Raw genomic sequence first — 21,528 nt, forward strand, 5'->3', positions numbered from 1 at the left:
TAACCTCATTTTAATCTCGATCCAGTGGATGTGGCAATCTCTGCATAAAGCACCTCTGGTTAGCAGAAATTGCTCTGGCTGATGAGATTCTGTTAGATGTAATAAACCTTGAGGCAGACAATTATACTGGGGCAAAATTTGTGGATTTGTCATTTCTGATATTACTTTAAGGTTAAGCCGTCAAGTCGATCCCAGAAATTATGTTCGCAAAAGACATAAATTTTGAGCACATGTCCCTCCTGATGTCAGGGTTTACTCGTTCAAGGTCTCACAGAGGCACTCCTGCACATATATGTATATTTACAGTAGTATTTGTGTTGGCCCTTCTTTTTCGCAAGGTAACATAGTGCTCAATCACTCACAGATATCTTTTTAATCTCTTTCTTTCTGTCCTTGTGTGTGCATTTGTTTGATTTATGAGTCTCAGCAGGCCGCAGGGACACAAAGCTGGCCTCTCAATACTCCACTGCTTGATGCAGCAAGACGTAGTTTCACCCTGGCCTCCTTATCTAGACTGCACAAAAACACCTCACCACACACAGTGACAGAGAAAAAATGAGGAGGATATGACTACCTGGAATACAAGACAAGTTGGAGCAATGCAAAAGTCTATGAGATATAAACAAAGACAGTCAGTGAGAGGAATTAATAACAAAACACCAGTATTTCTTTTATTTATTGTTTTCTAAATGTGTTTGAGGAAAAAAAAAATTAACATAATAAACATATTCACCAAACCAGTTTTCTTGACAATTTAAAGGTGGCGACTCTTATGTAATTCCTTTGTCCTCCACACAATGCATGGACATTTTTTAAGAGCACTGGCAAGAGATCTGATGAAATCAAAATATTCTGCAAGGTTGTTCAACCAAACACGGGTCAAATCAAGTCTTGTGAACGAACATGCCCTCTGTATCCTTCTGGGTTCTGGTGTTATTGTTCCATATTCTGTAGTTGCAAAGTGAAGCAAACATTGATTACTTTAAATGACTGTAGTGTTCATAATTTAAGGCTCACTGTGTGTTGTGTGAGCTGCAAAGTCCTGTCCCTGGACAGCTGAAATTTCATAGTCAAACATAACATTTGAATTCATTTCTCATGACAAAGTCCTTCATTTCCTATAATCTGAAAGGACGGATTAATTTGATGAGTTAGTTAGGCATTTCGCTCCATTTTGTCTCCACCAGGACAGCCACCACACCCCATAGTGCTACATAAAGTTCAAGTCTGGCTTACGTGGTGTCCTTAGTACTGACTGCACTGACTCTCAACCTTATCATCTTTGTTTTCCACCAAGCAGTTTATTGTGCGACACCAAATACATGAACAAAGTTGTAAAAATGTACAGTTGAGTATGCACAGACATCCGTGGAATAAAGTATCCCCAAGTATGTATGTGTAGGCCTTTACACTTAATGAACTTCAGATTTCCCCATTTAGGTCATCTACTTTCCTTTTAAACAGCTTCCCTTTCTGCTGCCTTTGTCTTATTGTTTAAATGCCACACTAAAAATGTCTAAATTTCAATCTTCAGTAGCTACTTCCACATTGAAGAATGTTGTGTCAGGACAACAGGGTAGCGCTGCGGTAGTTGTAGTACTTTTAACGATCGCAAAGAGATGCATTTTTTAAATTTCTGATCAACTGGCCACTAGTCTTATAGTCAAATTGTCATATTACAGTCACAAACGTCTCCACCAGGTTCTGCAAATGCCTGCCATAATGGTTAAATAGCTGTGACAGTGATCAGATGTTTGATCCGGTGGGTAATGAGGACACCTATGTCATGTCAGACTGTACTGTATCGCCCAGATCCTGTCCAATTGCTGTCATTTATGCCCTCAGGTATTGTTCTGCAAGTACCAGCTCCTTATAAATGAAATGTTTTGCATACAAATTACTGATCTGCACTAGTGCAAACTTACAACCAAGTCACACCATTTCTTTTCCATGCAAAACTTTTTAAAAGCATATTTCACTACATGCAGTGCAAATTGTATAACTGTAATCTTTGTTTGAATGATTTTCCTTTGTTCCTAACTTCTCTAAAGCATTTTATATTACATTCAGCTGTACAAAAGTACTAAATATGAGTGTTTGTTTACTTATCAAGGTCAGATTGACTGTTTCTTGCAGAAACTTTCTTTATCTGGCAAGCCAAGGTCAAGTCTGTAGCCTTTGTAAGTGATTTCATTTTGAAGTCAATAACTGACAAACTCCTTGTTTTGTAATTTGTTCCTCTGAGGCAAACAAGATTTTGTTCAAATACTTAAAAAAAAATCACCAGGCAATTCTTAAAAAATAAATGCCAAATGGGCTGGAAAGAAACTAAGAAGTCACTGAGTTGATCACCAATAAGGATGCAGTGTAAACGATATCTACGTGTTTGAATCTAGCATTTTCCTGTTCCTTTGCCAATGGTATTGACTATGAACACAGTGGTGTTTAGCATGTAAACAGAATAATGATGATAACATAAAAAGAGAAGCTCTTTTTTAATTGGCTAATTAGAGTTGTGGCTAGTACAACCACTTCCTGTAGGGTTTGTTTGGCAGCTAACCTCAGGTGTGACATGAGGATTGCTGGCTCATTGTCAGTAGAGGTGTTTTGTTGGTAGGTAATCCTCTTTATTCTGCAGTTTACTAAATGGAGCTTTGCTTGCTGATTCAAAGTACAGGTTTTTTTTTCAATTAATGTGTTCTTTTTATATTTTGCTTTTCCTGGAACTTTTCAATGAAAAAAAGTCTTCAACCTTACACGTGGAGGAATTTTAGCGATTATTTTATTCTGTACAAATGCACTCCTTTAACTTTCCTATCAGTTTAATCGGAAAGACTGCCATGATGTAACACTAACCTTTCCTCCTTCTCACTCATGCAACATATTTTCAGCAGTGTACCAACATCTACTCAGTTCAGAGTTATAAGGACAGTCTCAGAGCTGGCCACTAAGGGATCAAGCTGTTCTGCTGTTGCCCTTCTTGAAAAGGCTGATTTACATTGTTCACACTCTCCTTGGCTGAACATACTGTAGCGCAGTCCTGTGCAGAGAGGTGTCCAGCCTCTCGCTGCTGGAACATATGTGGTAGTTTTCCATTTCTTTCCCCATCTATCACCTCTCATCCTTCATTCTCTGTCTGACTGGTCCTCTAGGTGCCACATTATGTCACTGTCACTGACTGGTCATGTTGCTACTTGCAGGTTAGGGTCTGTTCTGAGACTTTGCTGAGGGGAGGGTGACATCTGCTGAGCAGAGTGAACTGAGGCTTCGGGACACTCAGTCTGTTTAAAGGTTTTCTGTTCTCTGTTTTTCCAAATCTTGTTGGGGAAATGTAACTTCACCTGGGTTCAATCAAGAATGTTGACCCATAGTTTTCAAGAGTGACTGCTTTGTGAAAATGAGGCATAATGAAGAGATCAGATAATTCAAGTTTCATCGACATTTCTTAATGCAGTAATTAGTAAGGACATCATGGTTTTATACTTAGTCTCCAGATTCTACAAGTCTTTTTTGAAAAGCACACTGAAAACGTTGACTGAGTGTCAACAATGGATTAATCAGTGATGCAGGAGAAGTGGTTTAAAAATGAACATAATGGAGTTACTAAATAGACGGCTAATTAACTTTTAACAATGTGAATAATTCTTGCTAAGAGAGGAAAATAATTGCTGAGGCTGATTTTAAACCAGCCTATTGACCATCCATATATCCTGTTTTGAAAAGGTTGTTATTCAGGTCTACATAAAGAGAAAAAGGGGGTTGAAGAAATGTCTGTTGTGTCCATTAATGTGACTAAGAGAACCCTCCCAATATGTATCATTGTAAAGCAAGAAAAAAAATTAGAAAGTTAACTTTCTGATTTAAATCTTACAATCTCAAAATGCACTTGATTTGATTGGATTAAAGGGAATTAATTTTATTTTGCTTAAATGAGAATGATCTAGATACTGGTAATAATATTCTGTATCTCTGAAAAATCCCAAATTAAGCTGGTTGAACAGAATAAACTTTCATTTTCACTAATATGTGGTTTAACAACATGTGTAATGTATGAGATCTCAGTAACAAGCTAGGCATAGGTTGGCATTATATTTTCACTGCGTGAAAACCTATAAAAAACTTTTTTTAAACCTGCTGCTATTAATATTGGTAATTACAAACATTATGTTGTTAATAGCATTTGTTGTTATTTTAATTATTGATACTGGGGCAAAACAGAATAAATAACATCTACATATGGCAGTACATTTCCATTATTTTTTGTTCAGACTACCCCTTATTTTTGTTCTTCTTTTAATAAAGTAAAACTGGGATTTTAACCAGGAAAACAGAGTTACCGTAGTAGGACGGCTGGTGCTTATTTAGTTTCAATTACATGTTTTTAACAACCAAAACTATTTTGGTTGTTAAAACAGCCAAATGTGTCCTTCCTCTAAGCAAGGAAAATTATGGTTAGTCAGCCAACTGACTGGCAGCAAAAGTAAAAGATAAGGGGACGGGAAGCACACAGTTTGCCATAACTCTGCCTAATCCATAACTTTTTCCAGCATCTTGTTAAAAAGCCTAGAATATAGAAAAATTTGATAGTTTTGTGTTTTTATTAACTGAAATAAAACCTTGTCTGCTGCTCATACCGGGCAACATCTTGTGCTAGTGCTCCAAGTGAGCAGCTGTTGTATCTGCACCATGTTGTCCAAACAGTTTTGTTTGCTTTCTAAAGCACAGGCTCAAAGAGAAGCAAAATTCAATGAAGGTCTTTTGGCCTTCATTGAATTTTGGCATTCCCGCTCCCCAATCATGAACTCTCCAGGTGTGGAAGCACCCTGAGAGTGACCAGACCACTTCCTCCACTTGTTGGCATAGACACTGAACATGAGAAGCTACCAGCTTTTTTTTTCTTTATCAATGATTTGGGATCAGCATAGTTACAAATCAACTTATTTAGTTTAGATTCTGATATTTTTTTTCTCCTATCTTTTAATAAAAGAGGCAAAGCCTGAGAAATGGCGTAAGCAGTTATCCTAAGGTACCCTATATCGATACAGATATCTGGATCAGCTCATCCCTAATATTAAACACACCCTACCAATGCAAACATTGGTAGGGTGTTTGCATTGGTAGGGTGTATTTAAGCTACAAAGTGTCCTGCTGAACTCTGCATTTCATTTCATGAGCTGCTGGTGCTACTGCCAGGTTTTCCTTGGTTCTCTTCAGAGTCTCCACCACCCCAGCACATCCCTTGCCTGACGTGTGAAAGACACGTTCAGGGGGTAGAGGTCAGCTCATCACTCAATGAAATGTTGAGCAGCATGACCACTAGTGAAGACTTTGAAGCCTAGATGCCAAAATCAGACTTACTTCTATAGTGGCAAATACATTTTTAAACACTTACACCTGAATTGTCTGAGTGAAATTTTGTACTTTTCTGGTGAAGAAATTTGACATAATTTCTGCATGCATGTTCTGTTATATGTTGTTTGGAAAGCATTTAAAACCGTCATAGAGTCATATCTGGTCATATCATGGTGCACAACAGGACAAAATGAGGTTTTGAAGCAGTGGTATACCTTAAATCCTATAAATGCCACACGACCATGACAGTTAAGCTATCTATGAGGATCACAATGCCAAAATGTAAGAATTAAAGACATCAGATGTTTTTTTTTCTGATCTTGCCTGCTGCCCACACAGCCTCAAGTTCATTTTGCTGTGGACTCTTCTTCATCCATAGCTCTGACCCAGTCTCCCTTCCCAGCAGCCTCCTTTCGGCCAAGTTGGACCAAGTTAAAGGAGGGAGAGTCTATCCTAGCCACATCAACACACACACACACACACAAACACACGCGGCTTTTGCCATGAGCCTAACCATCTCGCCCCCCAGCCATTTGCTCCCTGCTTTGGCTAATTAACTAAAAACCAAGCAGAGATTTTTATATAATTCAGCAGTAGGAAGAGCCATGTCTTAATTCAGAAACACCCAGGGAGAAACACAGCGACTGGAGCCAGAAACCACCAGGAGAGCGAAAGGGAAATATAAAATCTTGTCTCTACTGTAGAAAACTTTCAGAGCAAAATAAGCTGGAAACTAACACAACAATATCGTCCTTATATATTTTTTCTTCTAATTTTCCATTTTAATCAAAGACACTGGCCAAGTAGTTGAATGGCTGGACAAAAGCAGGTTGGAGGTAGAACAGCTTGCAAGATGAGAAATAGAGCAATGGAGAGAAAGATAGAAGCTCAATTGTGAAGGTTTTGACAGGCAGGTGGCAGGTGAGAGAGGTGTAAGATGAAAGCCAAAAAGAAAGACAGAAAAAGACTGAGAGATGTGCAGGGGATCTGTGACCAAATGGTTCTGCTGAGTGCCCCGATCTGGACTGAAATCTCCTCTCTCCAATAAGCCTGAATTCAGGAAACAATATATAAAGAAAGTTTTGACTTGGCGAAACAGTCTACAGTGAACAAACTGTGAACAAAAGAAAAACACAATCATATTGTCTTGCTTTCATCTTAATAATGCATCCAACACAAATCCTGCAGTGCTGCCTGGACTAAAAGGGAATGCAAACAAGGGTCTGTTATTACATGTCTTCTTAAAAAACAACACAACAGCGTCAAATCCCCCAGATTTTATCACCAGTGGATTGGTATGAACAGAATCTTTTATTTATTAGGATAGTGTGTTTGTCTGAACGTCAGTGGAGCTTACTAAAGAGGTCACCAATCTAGCTGTGTGCGTGTGTGTGTGTGTGCGTTTCCTCTTCTCATTCTGCTTCAGTTTTCAAATATATCCAATGGTTGTATGAATTAATGCATTACAAGCTCTATAAGAGATATTAAAAAAATGTTAAAAAAACTAATCCATCCTCCACACCCTGTGTGGGCCAGGGTCCTCACACTAATCTGACCCTGAGCATTCACCGCCATCTGCACCATGAGTTATACATATATTACATGTTGCTTGGATTAGACTTTAATATCTCATTACTCAAATAAAGTCCTGTCCTATGTTTCCCTCAGGAAAGTTACTATTATTCATTAGACGTAAAAACGCAAGCCCTGTTAATTAATTACAAAAGGTGAGAATTTAATAAATGAGAAAGAGTTAAGAAGTAACTCTCTCCCATGAGAGGTGTACGGAGCCTAGTGCCGGAAGAAAAACGGCGAGTGACTGAGGGCCACTGCGCGTAACACAAACCCTGTAAAATTCTAGACACTAACAGGTACCATAGAATTGCACAAAAATCCGTGAGGGACGGCGGAGTCCCTGCTCGAAATTCCGTGAAAGAGGTGTACGGAGCCTTGTGCCAGAAGCCCATTAAAATGCTGTCTGCATCGTTTTAAACTGTATGATTGTGAGCGTGAGTCGGAATAAAAATAGCAATAGGTATTTTGTTCCATATAACACAGTAGGAGTGTAACAGGTAAACCTTTTATGGATGCAAACTCGACTAAAATCCCACCTATTTAGGATTGTATTTGAAACGTAATCAATTACAAATTTATTGATGGAACCTGACTTAATGTCGTGTTTTGATTGTTGATTCTATGTTTCATTGTGTTTCTGTGTTTGAGATGATGTAAGGCACTTTGAAATGCTTTGCTGCTGAAATGTGCTATACAAATAAAATTTGATTGATTGATTGAAGTATAATTCTCACCTTTGTGACTATGTCGACAGAATTTACAAAGGAAAAGTAGAAAACTCTGAGCTTTTTGTGCTTAACCCACAAAAAACCATCTATTTTCTAATGATTTCTATTCTACATAGTATTATTTTGTTCATTTGTCTTTCCAAAATCTTTCAAGCTCAGTCAGATTGGTATACATTAGATTATTTAGTAGGCTTGCCAAAGGTCCTCAATTAGATTTACGTCTAAGACTGACCCATTCTAACACATGAACATGCTCTGATCTATCATATTGCAGCCTGGCTGTAATGTTTAGCGTCATTGAACTTTGCCTCAGTCCCAAATGTTTTGCACCCTCAATCTGGTTTTTTGTGTAGTTTATCCTGCACATAACTCCATCCATCCTCCCTTCAACTAGAGGAAATCATCCATATGGCATGATCCTGCTACCACCATGTTTCACTGTGGTAATGATGTTTTCATGGTGATGCTAATATTTCATCACACATTGTAATTTGCTTTGTAGGTCAAAAAGTTAAGTTTTTATTATCATGTTCCTCATGTTTGGAGTATGTTGTGACAAACTTTAAATCTCAAATATTTTGTTGGTAGCTGCAAGGTAATTCTGTGTCGACCATTGTTATCAAGACCAAAAAGGTCAGGGCGTTCAAATCTAACCTAATTTGCTTTTTCTTTTTCCTGTGGACACGTTAGTTTTATTCAACTCTAAACACATGAATTGAAGCATTGACACGTGAAATGCTTCACATGTCAATGCATTTAATTTGTTTCATACGCAAATTAAATGCGTATGAAACAGAATAAAGAAGCACCAATCAAACTTTAACCCCTTAACCTGCAGTGGAACGCCCGCGTGCTGTTTTTCTATTGTATTTTTCGGGGGTGAAAGTCAACCCTCACTCCCGAAAAATACAATAGAAAAACAGCACGCAGGCGTTCTGTTGCATAGGGTTAACTGGTATTATCTTCTATTTTAAATTTTCTAACTACAATAAACACATACAGACTGATTTCTGAAAATTTTGTTTTAGATGAAGCATTACGATGAATTAACATTTATAAGGAGAAATGGAGCAACAGGTTCCTTGATAAGGGTAGGTGCTTTAAATTTGATAAGAAATTAATAAATTGCAGGATTATCCTCATTTAGCCATGAAAGCGTATGCTCCCATCCTTTAACAAAATAGACTCCATCGATCAACATGTTGTTTATTGATGCAATAAACTAAAAGGAATTAAAAAAAAAAGATATTTCTGAATTTTACCTGCAGATCACTGGGACTGATTAATGGTTGATTCACTGACATAATGAATGATTGCCCCATCATTAGAAAAAAATAACAGAACACTTTTTTTTTTTTTACACACAAATACAGAAGAGGATATTATTTGAAAATGAAGACAGGAAAGGTAATTTAAAAATATCTACAAACTTGCATACACAATGCTATATATTCAATTGTTTTCTTTCAGTACAACACGTGAGCTAGTGTCGAGCTATAATGCATGCTTCTCACATCAGCAAACACAGGGCCACACCGGTGGATCAGATAGCTAGAGTATGAAGCACAGTGTGCATTTCCTCCCTGGGGAAGCTGAGACTCGGCAACATATTGACCATCAGCAGTGGTGTTACGCCACAACTGGTGGCCCCCTCTGAGAGCTGAGCTACTCATCAAGCATGTATGAAACAAACATGGTGCCCATCATCGAGAGCCAACCGTCCCTTCTGATGTGATCTATTTCCAAAGCTCGACTGTGCTCCTCACAGCCAGGAAAAAGAGAGGGGGGAAAGGGAGATTTACACCCTCCCCATATCACAAAGATGACTGGGGACCTCTCAAAGTGGAGCAACATGAGTAAATAGGGCTGACCATTTTACCCATAACCTCCCTTTGCTGCTTTATTTTATTAAATAATGCAAAAGAGGACAAAAACAAAACTGGAAGAAAATTGGGCAAAACAAGAGTGGCATATTTTTACCAGAAAAAGGGTGAAAAAAACATTTTCACCCAATGTGAAGAGAAATTTTCAGACAGATGATGATAATAATTCCAACATAATATCAAAAAGATGCGCACTGAGATTACATACATTTTAGTGTTACAATGTTTGAAAAATACTTACTTCACTTTTAAAGCTGCAAGAAAAGCAACACTGCACTTGAACTGAAACACAAGTTTATGTTAAAATGTAAGAATGAAACTAATATGCAAATAATATAGAATGTTTTCTAATAAAAGCATGTCTGTCACCATGAAGGTGAGGAAGAAAATCTAATGTAAAATAATTTTTGAGACCATCTATAAATTACGATGTCCAACACTAACATACAGAATAGAGAAGAGCGTGTTCATCTGTAAGAAACTGGACTGGAATCACAACACTGATGCTCTTTGAAGGAGGGTCAGCTGCAGACTTCTCCTGCTGAGGAGATTGAGATCTTTTTGAGGTTATAGGGGGCATTCCTGGAGGCCTTTTTGACTTAGCGGTGGCATCAGCCATCTTCTGCGGTGTAGTTTGTTGGATCAGCAGATTTTTACAGCTGCATGGAAGAGGTTAGATAAGGTCATCAGGAAGGCCAGCTCTGCCCTAAGATGCCCCCTTGATCCAGTGGAGGTTGTGGGAAACAGAAGCACTCTGGCGTAAAAAACATAATTCTTGGACAATGTCTCCCACCCCATGCATAAGGCTGTTGCAGGACTGCAGAGCTCCTACTAACAGACTGCTGCATCCTAGGCGCACTTATGACCATAACTGTAAATCCTTCCAGACAGCAGCTGTTAAACTTTATTACCATCACTGCTTCCAACAAACTCAGACCACTTTTATGTGCAAAGTTTTCCATATTTTGTAACTGGTTTGTTATTTTTTATGCACAAATACACTTGGACATTTATTACTTCACTCTCCTACTCCTACACATTTCCTTAATCTGAGTTTGCTACTTTTAATACATGTAAAGAATATTTTATTAAGTCGTTAACTTGTTCCATGTTACATCAGGAATTCAGTGTTTTAAAACACAGTAAAATTAAAAACATAAAAAAAAAATTAGGAAACCATTTATCAAGTTAATCAGTCTAACTTGATAAATGGTTGTAAAATGTCAAACGCACAAACTCCTGAGCAGTGAGGCTTTTGGTGGTCTCCTGGGATGCTAGTTATAGCTGCAGACCTTTTGGTCCTTACTTCTATCAGATTTATTCAGATTCTGACACTGATGTCTAACAAGCTTCGATACCAGGTGACCTCAGGCTCTTTGAGGTGACTTTGATCCCTTAATCCACCATTTTTGGTTAAAATCTCCATTTTATTTTTCTCTTAGGCAGGGATGGGATTGTTTAAAAAAACGACTTGTTCATACCAAGCCTATAGCTCTTTGTTTTCTCATTGACAAACATAAAAATGTTAAATAATAATTACAATAAATTAAATCATTAAGTCAGTGATAATGTCAATATCCACACATTAGGAAACTTGTACACGAAATAAAACACTCCTAATGATTTTCAACAATGTACTAATTTATTGATCTTCCTTAATATTAACATCAGTTCTAATCAAGGGAGGTGATAAACAGTTCCTTCTGGTGTTCTGCTCAGCATATGGCCTGGTTCAGTGATTGATGTTTGATCTTGTCAGACTGTACAGGGCAACAACACGCCCACCTCTATCATTATGCTTCCCTCCCTGGCTTCATAAGTATTTGGTAATGCTCTGACAAGACAATCTCCTTGTGGTGCCCATGTTGCTCACAACAACAGGAGACAATTAGGAAAGTACTTCAAGCATTTGCTAATTTTTTTTCCCCCCTCAGCTCAGAACATGTTTATGAACACGTTCAGGGATGATTTATGTCATTCCCGATACGTTATATACATTCACATCTGTGTTGCGTTTTATCACAAACACAATAGAAGCAAGTCATTTCTTCGCCAGTCTCCTCAGTCTCCTCCGAGCTTCTCCTTTCAGCCTCCACTAGCTCCTCTCAGGGAGTCATTTTCCCCAGATAATGTTCAATAGTAATTCATTAAAGTGCTTTGAAAATGTATTTGGCCCATTACAGACTTGCTTTGATTTAGCTACTTTTGTCACAGGACATAGTGTTTTTGATCATTAAATCAAACAATAACATTAGTAAATACAAAAAGCAGGTTTAAAATGATTAATTTACCCATTAAAGGAACAAACCAACTTGGCCCTATGATGAATAATAATTGTCCCACAAGTCTAATTACTGGTTTTGCCACAGCAGCAACTGTCTAATATCATACCAAAGCATTGAACTTGAAGTCTGGACTTTGAGTAGGATACTCAAAAAACTTCTTGTTTATGAAGCAGTTGATAGGCAGATGTTCATATGTGCTTTGTCTTATTGCCCTTCTCTAAAATTATCTGTTATCTATCTGTACTGTGGAGTGAAAGACTGTGTATATTAACACAGATCATTGCAAACTTGTATATTTAAGAAACCCTTAACTTTGGGTTTTGGGAACAAAATCTGAAGTTACGAAAGTCAATTATGAAACTGTTGAACAAAAATTGACAATTACAACGTCACTTCTAGGATTGTAAAACTATTTACTAATCTAAGAGTCAAATTAAAATGCCATTTAGCTCTGAACTTTTATTTACCAGTCTTTACAAACCCCCTCTTTAGGTTAAATATAAGAAGAATATGAAAACAGAAGCAGATTGAGGCTGAAAATCCTCCTATTTTCAGCCTCAATAATCAAAGAAAATCAAATCCGATACACTGATATGTGATTTGATTAGAATTTAGTCAAAATTCTTATTGCCCAAAACAAACAAAAATGATCATTATTTAAGGAAAAGATTACTCTTTTAATACAACTCATTAAGACCGTTCTCACAACTATGGTGTGATTCAGCTTTGGTCTCTAAATACAGAGGTGAAAGTGTTTGTGGATTGTCTTTTTGGAGTGGCGTAGACCCTCTCTCAAAGTATTTGTATTAATGGCAATCTTTGCCACTTATAGTCATGTCTCTCATACAGCACTTATGTCTGCTTCTTGCCATTTGTTTGCTTGTTAAAATTATCTATATAATGCACTAATGCACTCAGGTACCATTACAGAAGCAGTATATGTATTTTGGGGCTGGACGTCAGGGTAAAGAAAAACATTTCTTAGGACAAAAGGTTGAGGAAGATTCTGCTTCAACAAGGTTATCATCATCTGGCAAGCTTTTGTTTGTCTGTTATTTGAAGTAAATCCAAGCAGTATTCCTTAGAAATAAGGTATAATCAAGCGTTTTCACATTCATAAGTTGAAAATCACTAGTCAGTGCAACTGCCAGACTCTTCACTCTACAATTCAAAACTTCATTTTTCATAATATCAATAAAACATCAGCAAAGTTCCCAAAGGTCATTCTGCTTCTCTCTCTGTGGATGTTTATGTTTCTACAATTATTAGACATATTTATCAGCTTGTTCAAATAGACTTTAGTAGTTTGTAGTGATAGTGCAGGAGCATAGATAAACAAAAGGTTTAACTTGGTGCATCCGGTAATTAGCATTTATTTGTCATAACTTAAAACCTAATATATAACAATATAAAACCAAACAGAAACATAATAATTGGAAAATCTCTTTTTGGGAACTGAAAAATTACTGGCTGAGTGAAATAATATCTTTTATGCTACATTGTTGGCCATAAAACAAACATTTACATTAAAGTGTTTAAAAACCAGTAGAAATGGTAACAAATATTTGAGTATTTCAGTACTAACTTAGAAGAGAAAATGAAACCTCAGCAGTCTTTAAAAACTATTCTGTGAGGGGGTAAAATACAAAATGATGAACAATGAAAAAAAGCCAGTCCTTGTTTGAGGCATCAAATGTAGCTGAGCTCTGTGTCACTCTAAAGGAATAAAGCATAAAACTTGTTGACTTGATGGACAAAACCTGCTATATGCAGCTCAATCATTTAGGACTTTTAAACCAAGTTTTCATCTGCTTATTGTAGCACATCTGATTTTAAATGTCCTAATGTGTTTTGTAGTCTGGTTTGGTAGCAACTTCTGGTATCAATAAAACATGGCATTTACAAAGAATAAGAATGAGTTAGATATTTTTTTCAGCATTTAAATTAAGCTTTATTGTTTTGAATAATTTGTAGCAAGGTTATGGTTGGGTTTATTTTTGACTATTTTGTTTATTTAAAAAGAAAGAATCTGTTCCAAAGTACAGCAGCATCTCCTTGGATCTTACATCCTGAAAGCAGCACAGCCAGGCTTGTTTTGACGGGTCAGTAAGCCTAAATTGGAACATAGTTCCAATCTAGATCTTGATTTAAAAATGTTTAGTGACCTGACCCTGAAACAAGCTTCAAACACAACTTCGACTCTTCTGTTATGGTTGAAAAGGTCTGATATGTATCTGTATTTAAGCCTCATACAACTGATTCAGCATAGCTGGATGGAAGTTAAGAAAATGAATCTAACTTATTTTTCCTCTTCTGTTCCTCACCAGAAGCATGCATACTAGTCATTAGAAATATTTTTCTTTCAAAGGGGCTAATTCTAAGGGCCTTAATCAAGAACATGAACTCAAACAAACACTCGCAGTTCACATATCCAACAATATTCTTAACAACACATACTTTTCAATAATATCAGAATATTGCGTTATTTGTTATTCAGAGACATGTCTGTACCTTACAAATCCCTTTAACAAAAAAGAATATACTGTATATACAGTATATATATACACAATTGTTGCACTTTCTCTGAACACTATTTCTTTTTTCTCTGCAAGGAAACAGTTCTCTCACAACTTAGATTTTACAAATAAGAGAATAAAAGATAAAGGGAAAATCTTCAACACTATTCTTTAAGACATCAGAATTTCCTTTTCTCCAAAATGAATTCTAGTGTTCTTGGATATCTGATCCTTATTATTAAAAACATTAAAAAAATTGTAATATTCTCTGCAAGTTTGTTATTGAGAGTACGACACAACTTTCTAACTTTCTAATTTTTTGTTCTGCATAACAACATAAAGCATTCATATACACCTGAGCAGAATGATTGTCAAGAGACATGAGAAATTCTTTTGACAATGATATTAAATCGCATTTTAGAAATGGTCATAATTTTCAGTAGAAATCTTGTTTTTCCTTAGTTCTCTGATCAATTCAGCTAAGTTGTGATGAGCTGAATCATCTAAGCATCTCAGACTTCTTCTAATAAAAAGCAGTTCTCCACCATACTCATTCTATTAGGTTTAATAACATTTTCTATATGAGTAATCCTACCTCCAATCTGGACCATGACTGGTGTTAAATACTGTATCTTTCACCTGACTGAGGGGCCATAAGACAGTTATGGTGCACACATCATAAAAAGATTTAAATTATGCAATGTTATGTTATACATGCCACAACATTACACAATTCATTGACATGACTGAACAGTGGTTTATTTTAACCATTTCATCAACCTCACTGTACGTTTCTAACTGTGAGCTCGTTCTTGCAAAAAAGTTGCCACTTTTTGCACATTCGGTCATGTCCGTTTTCAGAGTTTTCCTCTTCACTGTCTGAGCCGCTATTGTTCTACTTTCCATCTTTTAAACACCACTGACAGAGAGCATCAAGGTTTGATGTCAGGATGTCTCTGAAAAAATCTAAACAAACAAAAAGAAAAGCTGTTGGTGGTGGTGTGTTGCTTCTTTAGGATCTATGTTGCTCTAATATGGCCATGGGTTACGTTAACATTTATGTAGCTTATAAAATGAGTCTGAGATGATGCAGTTTGGGTTCAGCAGAATTTATCAGTTTCAAACTCAAAGCAGAAACCTCTGAATTCTCAGTTCCTTTTGCTGGTTCAAATTAGTTCCAATTGTTCTTGTAGAAAATATCCAACTGTAAAGCAATCCAAAATCTGGTAGAAAATAACTTTATTTATGATGAAATGCTTCTGTTAGTGATCCACCTGTTTTCATGGCCGACACCTTGGAGGTCTGACCTGCCAATCCTGATTTTGTAAGATTCTTATTTTATTTCTTAGAAGCATGATGTATCAAAAAAAAAAAAAAGATATACACTCCAGGTTCTTTGATGGAAATGGTATCTTCGAACCCAACAGAAAATGTTCCAATAGCATTTTTTTGTTCATGTACCACAGCATATTCCCGTAACCTTTATCTGATGTTTGCTAAACTAAACTGAAGTGTACAAAAGTAAATGTCGTTGGTGTGTTTACAAATTGAATATTGTGAGGATTCTTAAAAAAATTAAATGGTTCACTATTTTACTTGCAAGTAACCGATAAAAACCTAATAAAAAGGAAAATTGCCATTTTTCAAACATGATGGATTGGTACGTCCCTAATTCCTACAACGATAGAAGCGTTGCAACGTAACATACAAATAATTCTCATGAATGATTTGTTGAGTAAAACAAAAATGACGTGCAAAGACCTTTATATTCACCACATGTGAACCAAAAGAGATTCTGGGTGGTTATTTTGAACAGCTCTCTTCCGCCCCACTTAAACCCCCATTGTTTCTTCTTTCTCACAGAAAGTGTTATTGCAAGAGCTGCAGTGAAGCTCTTCTAGCAGCACGCACGCCTGACTCTGGTTTTGCTTTCATTTGTCAGTTGTAAGAAGCCATGATGCTTTAAATTATGTTAAGCTAAAATGTATACTTCTTTTCCATATATAGTCTTTACACGGAATAGTCTCTCCTATAAGGATGACAAAAAAAATTAAATATTAACCACATAAAGAAACGTGATGATTCATTTCAACAGCAATAGCGGCTCAAAAATGAGACAGTGCTGTTAAAAAGGAAGCAAAGAAGTTAAATTAAATGAATTGTTGGTTAATCCCAAGCAATTCATGTCAGAATTCATTAAAATACTGTATGAATCCATGTTGGGGTTTTTTTTTAGGTTAAAGGAGTATCTGATCTCTGGGAGCAATTTCAGAGACAACAGATATGGCAGTAATGTGATTGCTTCTGTCATCATGATTCAACAGATTACACATCTAATCAGTGAATAGAGAATATAATTCACACGGATTACAGAGCAGTAGTGGCTCATGCTGACTGAAGCTGGAATGTTTTTACAGTCAAAATGATCCACAGATGAAGAGATGGGCGAAAGGACAAGAGTGGGAGGGAAAGCACCAACCACCTGGATTAATCCATGATGGAAAAACATCTGATCCCGCTGTTTGCTGATTGATCATTTTTTTCTTTCCACCACTATCATGTTGAGAATGGAATCATAACATGTGGGCACGGAATAACGCACGGGTGCATCTCTCATGCACGTTTTACAAAGACACATAGATACCGCTGAAATGCAAAGCTATGCAGAATATATGAGACACGACTGCGAAGGAAGAGGGGCGATATACAATGAAATTAAAGTGACTCAGTTGCCGTAATATCCCTGGGGTATACGGATAGTTGTTTTATGGGGGGAGATAAGAGGATTTCGTCAGTTTGAGATGCTGGCTAATGCTATTGTTTCTCCTGGGAGCATAAAGGAGCAAAGAAGCTTTTCACACATCTTTTCTTTGTCTGTAGTGCTGTTACTGGAGATATGATTTCAAAGAACAAGGTGAAATACATTATAATGTTGCAGTGCATGCATAAGGAAACTACAGTTTCATTACTTTCTTTACCAAAAACTTTTGTCAACTGTGTAAATATACTAAAACGGTTAAAATTTAATTGAAAATAGTTTTGTAAATTTAGATCAATGAGACCCACTTATCACTTTTCTTGCAAAATGTCTTTAAGTGATCTTGAGTAATGACTTTGGGTTGGTTTAGTTTAAACAAATCATCAAATTTAGGTTGTCTCCACGCTGTTTACCTCCTTTTCTCATTTTTTATTTTATCTGTGTTCAGATTTTTTTTATTGCATATTTTACCGCCTCACATTTATGTCCCTCAAGCTAATTGTGCTCTCAAAGATGTAACTTGTCATGCAATGTCAGCCAAATTACTCAAGCTCTACAGAGGTGATTTTTTTTTTTTTTTTACCAACAGACACAAAGACTGCAACGCTTGGCTGATAAAATCTAATACAGAATCAATCCTAACACTTGAACCCCAAACTGTCTGTGGTAGTTCCCCCCTGCGAGAGATACTATTTGCATTCAGTCTTGACAACAGGCCTGCATCTCACCTTTCACAAAACAACCCCCCGCCACATCTCCTGATTTGTGAACAATCCAACAAAAACAAAGAACAAGTATGTATTTTTTTTAGGAAAAAAAAATCACTGGTGGTTTCTTGTCACCAGGCAAATCTGTGGGCAGCAAAGATTCCCAACCCATCCACACCTCTGAGTTCATAACACTTCACTTTGTCACTTGAATCAAGTGACATTAGACTGTTAATAAGATTTGCTCTACACATAAGGGCTGCTCATTGAACCCTGACCTGCATCTCAGTGAACTAGAATACTATCATAGTTCATTTATTTTCTTAAGTGTTACTGAAGAGCCATTGCGTACAGAGAGATTTATTTCATAAGTTTATTTCCATTAATTTTAAGGATTTTGGCAGGAGGAAAACAAAAATCAAAAATTCTGTTTCTTATGAACTTTGAACATTGCATTACATAAGAATGATTTAAAAAGTATATTTGATACAGAAATGTAGTAATTTGGCATACATAACCATGGAAGAACTACTGACCTGACAGTAGTCATGGCAACAGTCATTCACATCCTTAATAAGGAAGATAAGTCATCTAAGGTCCTTGTTAATAAAGTTGCTATTCAGTTTACTGTGCTCAAGAAAAGTTGAGTGTAAGGAAAATGCATGGTAATAAATGTTGCACAACCACAGTTATTAAAGAATTGTGAAGTAAAGCTCATTCATGAGTTTAGGGGAAACTATGGCTGAGGCTGAAGCTTCAGCCACAGGAAGATGTTTCCAAGAACTGTGGTCTAGTTGCAACAGTATCTGTGTTAAGCCACTCTTGGAGGAGAAAAGGTCTGAAACAGGACAGAACCTTTATTCAAAGTGATTTTTGAATTTAAGTTGGAAACAAAGTACCGCAGTCTGGAGGAAGATTGAGAAGCACAAAATTGGAGGTTCAATATGAAGTTTCCACATTTTTTGATATTGCGCCTGACTAGACCACAAATTCACCTGACCTAAACTACATAGAGAGTTTATGAATGATTTTCAAGATGAAGTTCAGATACCAGACCGAACAACACAGACCAGCTGAAAGCACTATAAAAGCAATCTGGGCTTCATTAACATCTCAGCAGAGCTACAGGTTGATCACCTCTATGCCACACTGCACTGATGCAGCAAATAACGTAAAAGGTGCCCCAACCAGGTCCTCACAATATATGGAATACAGTTTCATAAGCAGACATTTCATCTGGATGACATTCATGCATAAAAAGTTGTTGTTTTTTTTCTGATGTAAGACAAAAAAAATCTGATCAACTAAATATTGGATGTCTATTAGCTGTAAGCCAGAATCATTTAAATCAGAATTAAATATCTGAAATACGTATATCAGTTTGTGAACAATAAATCTAGAGAATATATTACTTGATTTTTAAAATTCAATTATTATAATAAATGAACATCTTGTTAACATTGAAATTTATTAAGGTGCACCTTATATAAAACAATTTCAGAGAAGAGAAAACAAAAAAATTAAGGGCTTTCCTTTATTCACTAATGTAAGAAAGTATGTGCTATAACATTTAAGCTGTGGCAATATGGAGAGATGGAGATGAACAAGACAGAAAGGAAGCAAAGTTTGTGTGATATTTAGAGGCTGAGTTGGTGAAAGATAAGAAAAATTGTTAAAATTATAATCTTTAGTCTGGAAACGGACAGAGGTGCGTTGTGTATCAGCCTTTCACTTCAGGTGTATCTTAATCTTCTATTCCTGGGAGTAAAGACAGAACAAGAGCAACATTACGGTCAAAGTGAGGTTTTGATGAAAACTTTGATTCCAAAATAGCCACTTGCGCTTATGTGTGTGTATAAGCGTGCACATTTAGCTCACACTGCAGCAGCTTCAGCAAACACAACTGAGCGCACCAACTCTTTGCCACATAGCGATGGGAAGATAATAAACCAAGCCACGGGCGTATTCAACTTCTGAAGAAAATTTTAGAGGAAGTTGCTGGAAGGGCAAATAGATAAATGGATAAGGAGGGCTGCTTAAGTGGGAATGAAAAGGAAGCGCTCAGGCAGCACAAATCTGCGCGCTTGGAAGCGGAGGCGCACATGCGGTTTTTTTTTTTCTTTCCAGTCAAAACGTAAAAAAGAAAATGCAGAAAGCAATAGAAACAATGACACATCAGGACTGTTTCATCTCTTATAGGCTGTCCGTAGTTATTTTACATTTAACTACGGATGTTTCTTGTGTTGTAAACATGTTCAATCAGCATTGAAAGCATGCACCTGTGCAGTTTTCAGCAGGTGATTTCTAGGAAATAAGGAAAATATCAGTTTGTTCTTAACCTATTCATAAGTACAACTCACCTTCTGTAGGATCCACTGACAGAGGAGAACTGTGGTCCAACCGAGAACCTGCATGTCACCTTCTTTAGAACGGACCACCCTGAAAAACTACACGTCTCCTCGGCTGAACATAAAAGAGACACGCCGCTGAATCCCAGCAATCCCAAGTGACGGGCCAGGTGACGGGCGGAAAGTGTCACAGGAGCAGAAAACACGCTGAAAGTTGCGTGTGCGCTTCGTTAAGAGTCACAGTGGTCTCCGTGGGCAAAGTTTGAGCACTGCTTTCAGTTTCTCGAGTCCGCCTCATGTGGCACATCCGCGGCGTTGGTCCCCGCTGGACATGCTGGAGCTTCGGCGCGAAGTTTGCGCGGAGACCGAAGTCAGTCTGCGAGCTGGTTCGTTTGATGATCAGAAGCTCTTCTCGTGTTTTGGGACACTGACTGGTTGATTTTGAGAGATGAGATCTGTCGCGCACAGCAGCTCTCTCTGTTTCTTCTGTACCCTCTCTCTCCGTCCAAGTGCAACTGACTGTGCACAGCTGATTTTTCTCTAACTGGAAACCACTCTAACCACAGCTGCATGTGGAGCAGCTTGTCTAGTCGATGTTCAGATAATGAGGTGATAACTTACAGAAAAGTGTGAGTTGTGGAAAACATATGAATCCTTTCCTGATATTCAAATCTATGTTGTTTTTTTCATAATGTTGGATTTTTTATTTATTTATTTTTAGTTATAATAACGAACGTCTCTGTTCATTTCTTATCATCTTAATTAGTTAATCACTTCCTATAATTCAGTTAATATTTTAGTCTGTTACACTTTCTATAATTAGAGTCAATTTTTAATAAGTCTGGACCAATTTAGGGCCTCCAGGTCAGCAGGGGGCCCCCAAGAACGTATAATTTCTAGTAAAATATAAAATTCTAAAATTTGACTACATTGATATTACACATAGGTGTTCATTTTCAGAAAAAAGAAAGTTTTGAATACCAAAATTAAAAACCATTTACATTAAATTTCACTGAAATTTAAGGGGTTTTTTTAAATAAAGAAAGAAAAATACTCATTACAACCCACACAAACACACTCTTACTTTACTGAGTCAGGATCAAAGAGCCGCACATCACACAAGACCAAATGACTACGCCTGAAGTATGCCTGACTCCAAACTGAAAATGCTATTTATTTAATTAATAGTGCATATTACCCCAAATTAGGGTCAAGGAAACATTTTCTGTTATATGATTAATTTAACTGTTTGCTAATGAGTGATTCATGCATGGGCGTAGGTTTGGGTATGGACGGTGGTGACATGTCACGACCAATATTCAAGGGATACAAAATAGTCCCGACCAATTTTTGCCATATTAATTAAAAAAAAAAAC

General features: G+C 36.9%; 1 protein-coding gene across 1 annotated transcript in view; it reads right to left on the reverse strand.

Moving 5' to 3' along the window:
- Nucleotides 1–20,831, reverse strand: part of nxph4 (neurexophilin 4) — a 59,325-nt gene extending 38,494 nt beyond the window's left edge. The window contains exon 1 of the mRNA XM_028001769.1: nucleotides 20,165–20,831. Coding sequence (XP_027857570.1) covers nucleotides 20,165–20,218 — 54 coding nt within the window. The 5' untranslated portion in view covers nucleotides 20,219–20,831. The remainder of the gene's footprint in view (nucleotides 1–20,164) is intronic.
- Nucleotides 20,832–21,528: the final 697 nt, after the last annotated feature.

Source organism: Xiphophorus couchianus, chromosome 20 (assembly GCF_001444195.1).
Source record: "Xiphophorus couchianus chromosome 20, X_couchianus-1.0, whole genome shotgun sequence".
Taxonomy (NCBI): domain Eukaryota; kingdom Metazoa; phylum Chordata; class Actinopteri; order Cyprinodontiformes; family Poeciliidae; genus Xiphophorus; species Xiphophorus couchianus.